This window comes from Limulus polyphemus, unplaced genomic scaffold (genome assembly GCF_000517525.1).
Source record: "Limulus polyphemus unplaced genomic scaffold, Limulus_polyphemus-2.1.2 Scaffold568, whole genome shotgun sequence".
Lineage (NCBI taxonomy): Eukaryota > Metazoa > Arthropoda > Merostomata > Xiphosura > Limulidae > Limulus > Limulus polyphemus.
In genome coordinates, this window is record NW_013666178.1 from 480,031 (window position 1) to 490,470 (window position 10,440).

A 10,440-nucleotide genomic window follows, 5' to 3' on the forward strand; every position below is an offset into this window, starting at 1 on the left:
TTGAGAAAGGTAGTCAAACTAACTAGCCAGACATGGGTCCTAATAAAGTTGAGAGTCAAGTGTCCTTTCCAAACATTAAGGGCATAAGTCATGTTAACTCTAAAACTAGTCTAAATACAAAACCAATATTCCTCAACAATAAAAATGTTCCTGTTAGCTGCAGTTTGACTTATCTGTCAGGCTATATTCCTGTTGATGGAATTGACCTGTCAGGTAGCTTAACCCCAAAATGATACATACTTACCAAGCTTTTAATATCACATTTTTGTAAGTGTTTAGATAACTTTGTACTGATATGTTTTTTTATTATATTTTATAGCATTGAAAATAAAAGCTTTTTCACCTACTAAATAGCATTTTGTATTTCTCAAAAAAAAAAATAATATTAACACTTTAAATGAAACTAGAAATTGTAAAAAAAGCTAACTTTGTTTTAGGTATTGATATTGTTGTGGTGTTTAGAATGAATAAAGATTTAGTAGCATAGTGTCATCTGTATGGAGAACCCCTGAAAGCATTTGAAATTGTTATATGTTGATTGGATTGCTTATCTTTTGGCTTATTTTCAGGAATTTCTCATTGTGCCACTTCAGATGCCGTAATAGCCACAACCACCATGTACCTGAACTTGGATGAAGTGTTTGCAAGAGCATTGAAACCAGAGGTGAAGTACACTTTCACTTAGAATAACCTTATTAAACAAAGTTAAAATGCAAGTTTATATCAGAATTACAATATTAACCAAAGGTAAAGTACATATTACCATAAAATTAACATTTTAATCATGTAAAAGAAACAAATTCATGTAGGCTTATCTCTGAAATATTAAAAGCCTTTTCTTGTTGAATTTGCTTTTGTGCTATCATCAACCATGTGACTTTAGTTTCTTAATGCCCTTGACACAATGCAGAGCATATTTCAATTTACTCCACTCTTCCATCTCTGATTGACTTATTGCATTTTGTTAGGAGAATGTATATGTTCTGTACTTTTCTGTTATAAGCTATATTTTTTGGACAGACATGCTGTTAATTTCATTCACTATAACTTCTGATGTTAACAATTACAGCAAGTGTTTCTACTAAGGTCATAAATTCTAGACATTTTGGAGATCTTACTCATGGGGCATACTTTTCATGTGCAGAGAGATCCTTTGCTTGCATTGTCAACATTTATGGATTAAGATATTCAGGCTGTTAATTCTGAATTGTCTCTTTGTGTCCTTGGTGGGCTTTATGTTCATGTGGTTACTCTCTTGCAGAACACTCACTCTTTTCTCATGATGGTGATAAATAAAAATCTTTTGCTCAGGTATGTTTTCCATCATCGTGTAAAGAGTAGGAGTTGCCAGCAAGCCCTAATTCTCTAAACACTTCTGCTGCTTTGATTTTTTCTCTTATACTTTTATGTATTCCACTTCTTGATCCTTGTTATTTATGATGCTTTCAGAAATAAAAGTATGTAAACTTTTAGTGGGGATATCTTCCACTAATTATCTTAATTCTCAAGTTTTGACCCACAGTTTGATTTTTGGTGGGCTCTTTTTTGTTTTCATCTAATTTGACCTATTGTGAATTTTCCATCCTGCCCATTTTGGTTTGGTTTGAAAGTTTTCAGTTGATCACTAAAGAGCTTCTTCCATGTATTATCTGCCTTTCTGGACTGTTGGGAGTTATCTCAGATCATTGGTTCGTCTGTTTGATCATTGGGTTCTACAGATCCTTCAGTACAGTCTGAATGTCTTTTCTTCTTCCTTCCAAGCTTGTTGCTCACAAATTCTAGACCAGGAAGTCTCAAATCTCCTCCAAAAAGGAACAGGCAAAATAATTTATTACACTTCTCCAAGTTTCATTATCATTTCTTTGTGGTTCCAATGAAAACTGTCTTAACTCAGTCTTTACTTGGATACATCTCATATCAAAATGAAAAACATGAGGATGTTATGGATTTTTTTTACTGAGGCCATTGGATGACAAAGGTGGATAAACAAGATGCTTATCTTCCTATCCCTGTTTGTCCATTATCACATCATTGGGAGATGGCTTATTAGTTCACTGCTCTTCTCTGCAGTTTGGCATCTGCTCCATATGTTTTTCTTCAAATAGTCAAAGCATTTGCTGATCTTTTCATTTACTTCAACTTTAATTTTCACTTTTACATAGTCATTTGGCTTATGTTACTCTTTTTTACATTCATTATTTTACACACACTCATTTGTCCATTCAACTGACCATGTCTCTTGAATTAATTATCTACCAATTCCAATATGGTTTTACCTCCCTCTGTCCTCTAAGCATTGCTAGAAACATTTTTACGCTCAGCACACCAATCTATATACCCATCAATTTCTCAGCACTATTGAACATGTACATATCATGTGACTACTCTCTATCAATAGTATTGTGCCACCTATACTGGCACAGCTAGCCCCCTCTGCTATTCCTGCCCAATCCTCACTTTCTTGATGGACAAAACTTCATTTCGATGGGTTTTTTTTGCATGTGGCTACTATTTATGATTATGCTTAATTTGCCATTTCAATTTTTTAAAACAGTTTTCTTTTACTGTGTTTGCATTCAGTTGTTTCAAGGATATTTTTTTCTATTTTTACAATTGTTTCTTGTTACTGAATTATATGTGAACTTTGTATGAATTTGCGATTCAATGTATTGACTACAATAGTTCCCATTACAGTCGACAATGCTACTGGTACGACTTCCAAGGAATCAGGTTTGACTTTATCTGCAGAGGAGGTATAGGCCTTAATTTGCAGGGAGCTAGATTCATATGATCAGCAGGCAATTTCTTCTCCTATTCAACCTGTCATTATTGCTGAGGGAGAATTCAGTCATAAAGAAGGCAGTTTGTACTCTCTATTTCTGGCACCTTTTTATTTTGGTCTGCCACACTCTACACCTCTTCAATAGATTTCATTTTTCGTACCCCTTTTTTACAGCTGGTTACTCAGGTCAATGGTTGATGCATATTCAGTTTTTTCTATATGTTTGAGACAGAGGGTGATTTTACTAGTTTTCTTTTTCCTGCTTCTGTTGCCATGCCTCCATGTCATTCACTTTGGTGGAGGTTTGTTCTTCTCCTCCTTTCTTCCTATTGCTTCCAGATCTCCCAGTGCATCAGTGGTAAGTTGTTTAACTTGTACACTTTGCACCTGGTTGCAGTATCTGTGGTAGGTGTGTCTCAGATACCCTTTGTGTGGCTTTGTTCTTCTTTACACACGGGAGAATTAAGTATTTCATGTTATCAGTGCTTGGACTTTGGTAAGTTAGATATTTATGTGTTCTTTGTTGTTTAAGTTAATTTAAATTTATTGTAAGTTAGGTATTGATTATTACATTGTTTTAGAGGTAATTTTAATCAATTTACACTTTCTTTATTATTTTGTAAACTTCAAAGGTTTCAATTCAATATTAATGATTACTTTGTTAACTAAGTATTTTTAGATAGTTTGTACTTTATGTATAATTCCTACTAGTAACATCTAATTCATTTTTCTATTTGAATAATGTTTTTTTGTCTTCGTCATTGTTAAATATGTACCTTATATTTATAATTTTCTTCAGGGTAGGGCTTAATTTTTTGCATTGCTACATCACTGATGTGTTCATTACTTCACATTTGTAGGGCTGAGCTATGCTTCAGCCACATTTCTTACATTTTTGATACTAGAATCCAATTTTTCTCCTCGTACTCCATAATTCAGGATTCGTCCTCCCAGTACCCACATTGCCAAGAGTTATTTATAGCTAGAAGTCGAGCTTTCCTACTGTTTTGACTAACCTCGGCTCCTTATGTGTTTTGCCAGTGGTAAGAACTTATGTCTAACATCTTCACTGTATGGGTCTTTGCACTCATCAATACATGGATGACTGACTCCTGCTCACGTATTCCCATTTACAGTCCAGAGACAACACTCGTCTGCTCCTACAAGAAGCAGCACAAGCTGGTTTTATGAAAAAAGAGGAGCAGGCTGTTCTTGCCCTTATTCAATACCTTGTTTATTTGGGTTTTTCTTCAATTTGAACCTCAGTTGTGCCTAGCCTACATCTCTTCCTCTGTGGGATATGGATGGCCTCTGTATCGGCCAGCACAAACATGGTTCCCACTGCTCCAACCTTTACTTGTACAACCTCCCTTACCCTTACCTCTGTCTCAGTCTATATTCCATCAACATTGGTTAGGCATTGTTCATCCAGATGTCACCACCCTCGTTCTTCATGCATGGCTTTTGTCAGGTCTATTGCCTCAGCCCAGGGACTGGCTCCATGTGTTGCATCTTTCATTTCCAGATCCATAAGACCTTCTTCCATGTCCATTTACAAAAGGTGATACTCTACCTTGTGCCTTTGGTATTTTTGACATGGCTTCCATTCCTCATCTTTCCCAATTCTTCACCTGGTTGTTTGACAAAAGCTTGTCCACTTCGATTGTGTCTAGCTATTGGGTGGCCTTGTCGAACACCTTCCGTTTCTCCAAGTTTTATGTTCTCTTGTCATTTCTCTCCTTCTCCACTTATTTCGAGTCATGCTACCTCCATGTTCCTTTGACTTGCCTGATTGGGATCTTAATTTTGATATTTATGCCCTTTTCAATTCTCCTTTTCAACCTTTGTTGATATGTTCCATTTGCTATCTCTCCCTCAAGATCTATTTCCTTCTCCTCCTCACTGTCCATTGTTGGAGAAATCGTTCAGGCCAGAGTGTGGAATGTAGACTACTCCCAATACCTTTGTTGTTCATTATGTGCATGATCTGGCTGTATCTTTCTCAGTTAAATGTTATCCCCCTCCCGTGGTGATTTTACACACATCAGTCTGTCTTTGACTAGGGTAAATCTTATCACATCATTTTTTTTATGTTTTCTTTTCAGAGACCCTCTCTTTTTTTACCCTGCTAATGGGATCCCACTGTGTGGCAGGTGTTGCCTGGTCAGGTACACTTTGCCTCAAACCAAACCTGCACTAATTACTGGCTGCACTATAATGCTCACTGTAGAGATAGGGTGTTCTGCAAGACCACTAGTTGCATACCCAGTGGTATGTATATACATGTGTTTCTTAGTATCCATAAATTTCACTCCATTGTTTGTTTGTTTTGAATGTTGCACAAAGCTACACAAAGCCTATCTGCGAGTCGAGTGCTCTAACCACCTGGCCATGCTGGGCCTTCACTTCATTGTGGACCATCAATCATGGACTTTCATCCCTGCTGTTCCCTGATTGAATAAATTGGGGACAGCCTGTTTTTTCAAAATAGGGAATCATGGACACCCATTGCACTTTCTCCAGTGTGATGTTCCTCTGGACTCCCCACCACATTTACTTACCCCCTTTTTTCTCCAAGTGAAGCAAGGAAGTCCTTACCACTTCCTCTTGAGTGTGTTGTAGACTTTTACCATTTATCCATTTAGTGAGAAGAGGCAAAGCTAGTTTTCTTCCTTCCATTTTCTTAATCCCAGGTGGACAGTTGTCCTATGTGGGATCCTCCTTGTAATACTGGGTTTGGGATGATACTGCCCTGTTTGTACAGTTGTGTGCAGCAGATACATCCCTTCTCTTGAATTCTGGTTGCAAGTGGTTCCTTCCCGGCTCCTATGGTTGAGTTTGGGGGACTTCATCTGCTTCATAATACCAGCATCAGGACATACATACACTGTTCCTGCAGTTGAACGAATGTTTCATATCCTCCTCATAATTCGGGATACAGCATGTCTCTTCCCTGCATAGTTGAATGAGTTAAGATTTCTGCTCTTAATTCTAGTTACAGATATTGCCCAGTTCTTATGGTTGTGTGAAACAACTCCATGACCTTGCAATGCCAAGTTTAGTTTGTTGTACTTCTTGCTCTTACAGTGGTTTTGGGAATTTATCCAGTTTCAGATACATTAACTTTCTCTTCATAATTCCGGTTACTTAACATATGGCACAATTTTTACTTACAGATGAGGTTCATGTGTATACGTAACATGGTCCACATGCCCTAGCCACAATATTTATGCTACTCTGTATTTGCTTTTATCTGATTGATCCTCAACCTCTTAATGCTGAGGACAAGTTATAGAACCTCATCTGTCCAGTTGAGGTTGAGTATATACATAGCCAAGTTGGGTTGTTTTTTACTGTGGATTACACCTCTCAGAACAAATCACACTTTTGCACATCCATTTTTTTCTGCCCATACCAGATTCAATTCCCTCTTCCAGGTCAAAAGCCATACCTGTTCCTGAAGTAGTGTGATGCCCCACATGTGTGCTTTGGTTCATCTTGGAGCATACCCATTCATTCTGGGCAGTCGCTTTTCACTTGGTTTCAATGTTGTGCTCCTCCACCTTTGCATTGTGGGATTCTGGCTTTGTGTGAAAGGAGGTAAGACTGTATCAGAAGTTAACATTTTCTTACAATGCAAATGTATTTCTGATAGGTACTTACCTTTTCTCACATGCTTCCCACCCCTCCTCCACACTGCTGGTGTTATTCTTTTAGATCCTGCCAATTCTCGAAAGTGTGGATTGAGTGGGAATAGCAGAGGGAGGTAGCTGCACCAGTATAGGTGGTGCAATACAATTAGTAGAGCATAGTCACATGATATGTACTTGTTCAAAAGTGGCGTGGAATTGGAAGGGTATATAGACTGGTGAGCTGAGCATGAAAATTTTTTAGCAATGCACAGAAGGCAAAAAGAAGATCAAGATAGCTTTGTGTAAGAGGAGGTAAGTACCTGTCAGAAATACATTTTCGTGTAAGAAAATATTAACACCCCGAAATCCCATTTAATACTAACACTGTGTTTCATACAAATGAAATTTGAATCAGTAGGGTTCACGGAACAGTCTAGCCATTTCTTAGAGTGTTGTAGGCCTTGGAGTTTTGTCTTCTTACTTCTATCTTCCATGCCTACTACAAAAAATATTCTTTCTGATTTTGGGATGATGGCCTTTCATCATAAAGGATTTTCCTTGAGGCATGGTCAAGGGCATAACTTCAAGTCAGATCTTGCTTCTTAGTTGCATATAACAATACCAGCATCTCCTTTTCTTTCTCTTCCTTGTGACCTGCATCTTCTCACAGATGCCTGTTTCAAGGATTAGGTACTGGATTGAGTAATCATTGTTGTTCCCATTCTTGGTTTCTTTAAAAATCAACAGCTCACATTGTCATGTATAGAGCTTTTTGCTGTATAATGTACCTGTCCTAAGTTACTGCTGTTTTTTTCTTTCATCATCATCATTTTGTGTTTGTTCATACTGACAGCCCCATTGTGGTAGCTAACATTAACAAATTGAGTGATACTTATTTTGGCAGCTTTATTTTGCTATAATTTTTTTATCTATTTGTCTTCATTCTCAATATGTTCACCTTTGAATCTGTTGTGTTCCTTGTGTTATAAACATTTTGGCCTACTTTGGTATTTCAGTTGATTAGCAAACAACTGGATAATTTGAAGATGGATACCTTCTTTACTTTGACCACTTTACTGGGCTCCAGATCCAAATTCTCTGCCAGTGGATACCCTGACTCAATCATGGGAGAACATTTTCCTTTATGCCTACCTACCATGCCATCTTCTCAATCATAATTTGCCCAATTATGCCAACTTTCTCAAGTGGAAACAGTCACAATAAAGTATCATGGAATAATATTCTGTGATAATTTCAAACATCCATTTTTCACAAAAATGTTCAATATTCATAGCTTGATAGCAGATTTGCTGTTCAGTCCTTTAGCCAAGAAGCTGGATTTTCTTTGTTGGTGGGTGGCGGCTATAATGTTAGTCTATTCATGCCGACACTTTCCCTGGCTGACTATCAATTCTGTTGGGCTATCTTCAGGAGTTATTGTGTTAGGCAGATATTTTTTGTTTAATTATCCAACTCCTCATCAAATTGCTTCTTTTTTTTTATTTGTTTACTAAACATGGCTTATCAACTTCTTCCATAGCTGCTACTTTCAGATGCCAAGGAAGCCACCATTGTCTTTTTATATGCATTATTCAGACCTTTTCTGAACATTTTGTGTTCAATGACCCCAAATTGCTTGGCATTGTCGCAAATGGAATTTGATTTGGTATTATGTTTTTGACTTTTATTCCTTCGGATCCCTTAGCAACCTCTTTGCTTGATCATATTTCTTTTATTATTTGCATTGGTCATATGACATTTTGATATCTATGCTTTTTAAGCTTCATATACTTTAAATTCTAGAAAAGGCTTGATCTTGTATCATGATCATGCCTTCTTACTTAAAACTTGTGTTGTTCACCTGTTACGTTACTTGCCATAACTGATTCTGATTCTTGTTCAATAGAATACCTTTTGTGTCCAATCATGGCTATTTGTTGTTATCTCACACATAGTGAATCTTTCAGAATGTCTCGGATAGTTATTTATTCCTTACAATAAATCATGCTATGATTTTGATAATTACATGTATCTTTACAAAATTTTGCAGGTTATTGGTAAACATTACAAGGCTTTCCTACACAAGATATCAGGTTTTAAATTAAGTATTAAGATTTTTTAGTTAAAGATTTTCACATGAAATTTTTATTTCAGAATTCTGACTATCCAACATGCAAAGTAATTTTGATTTTCAGATTAAAAAATACTTTTATGCATCAGAACATTTTCAAATTTCACATACAAAATTTTTATACCCTCCAGGTAATTTTCAATTATCCGATGATTTGGTACCAAACTTATTGACATACATTCATAAAATAGTAGTTCAATAAAGTTTTCAATTTGAGTCTACTAACGTGATGACATGGCCTTTGACCCATGACTATAGGAAGACTGTAGAGATAGGGTTAACAAATGGACTGTTGATCTGTCTTGTTTACCAGGATTTTTCCCATTCATGTTAAAAGTCAATTTTGTGTTATGTTTATGAAAAGTTGCCAGTTGGCAATATCTTTGGCACACAATTTGATGTACCCTTTTAGAGGATATTCTGCAGGCCAAAGTGCAGATGAGTTTGAATACATTCTTAATGTATTATTTACATAAATTTTGCATCTACTGTGATACTTCAACCCAAATTAACTCCCTAGAAGGTGAGTTATTTTCTGTTCCCTGCTTAGTTAACACTTGAGTCCACACCTCTGTAACTCAGGTATTACTTTTAACAATTACAGAGCTTTTGGGGTCACATAATCATTTAATTGAATGTATATAAAAAGTCACTTTGTACTATGAGACTGCATTTGTTGAATGAATTCTTCCAGATTGGACTCTTGCATATTACATATACTTCTGCTATTGTCCTAGACAAAATTCCATGCTCAGTTTTGGTGTTTCAAGAGATGGTAATGTCCTCAAGAAGAATAAAGAGAATATGATGTGGTTACTAGTTAATACTTGGTGATGCCATTCAACCTTTGCATGCACATAATCATGTAGCAATTAAGACATTGAAGATCACTCTCCATATTATGTCTCATAACTCCACCAGTTTGGGGAAAACTTTACTGTTTGATATTTATCTTTCCGTAGATATAGATGTTCCCTTTTCAATATCCTTGAGATTTAGAGCCCATACTCTGGTCTGTCTGAGCTGTTTTTATCTTTCCTGGGTGCTTGTATTGTTGGATGTGGTTGTAGAGGACCATAACCCTATCATGATGGGTCACGTGTCAAAGGCCTTGTCATTGCATTGGTTGACTTGCATTCAAATTTTATTGAACTACTATTTTATGAATTTACGTCAATAAGTTTGGTATCACATTGTAGATTATAATTAACATTTTAGTATTATATGTTAGTTAATTTCTTACTTTAAAAGTAAATATTAAAAAAACACAGCTAAACATCAATTTTTGTGTGTCACGAGTTATGTTGAATGCAGCACTGGTTCATATTAGATGTTTGTGATATCAAAATACAAAGTTTATAGTTTCGTACGAATTAGGAACTCAAACTACCAATATTTACGAGCTAGAATATAAAGTAAGAACCTCTTATCTTTTCTATTTGCTAAGATATCGCTCATGTACTGAATCAAACAAAGTGACCCCCCACCTCTCTGCATTTTTGAAATGGTTCCTTATATACACTTAATTCTATATATAACACGAACAACCAATCAAAAACTCAGAATGTCCCCCTAGTAGTTTTCTCAGCCATTTTGACGTGTTATTGTGTTAATCTCATTCTTTTCACACAAGAGTTCAAACGATAAGGTAAGTCTTTAGTGAGCTCGAAATTTCATATTTTTAGACCAAAATACAGCTTACTTACTACACTTGGTATATTATAGTAGAATTCTATGGTATCTACATAGTAATTTATGATTTTTTTGGTTATTTAAAAATGTATAAAATGTTAAAAAAATATCTTTTCATATCCTCCACGTGGGAAATTTCATAAGGCTTAGCAACCTATGATAAGCAGTAAATGAGTAACAAAGGTTAGTAACTAAGAAGAGAT

General features: G+C 36.0%; 1 protein-coding gene across 1 annotated transcript in view; it reads left to right on the top strand.

Moving 5' to 3' along the window:
- LOC106459152 (L-carnitine dehydrogenase-like) overlaps positions 1-10,440 on the top strand; it is a 63,778-nt gene that overhangs the window by 29,634 nt on the left and 23,704 nt on the right. Inside the window, exon 6 of the mRNA XM_013918746.2 lies at positions 570-664. Coding sequence (XP_013774200.1) covers positions 570-664 — 95 coding nt within the window. The remainder of the gene's footprint in view (positions 1-569; positions 665-10,440) is intronic.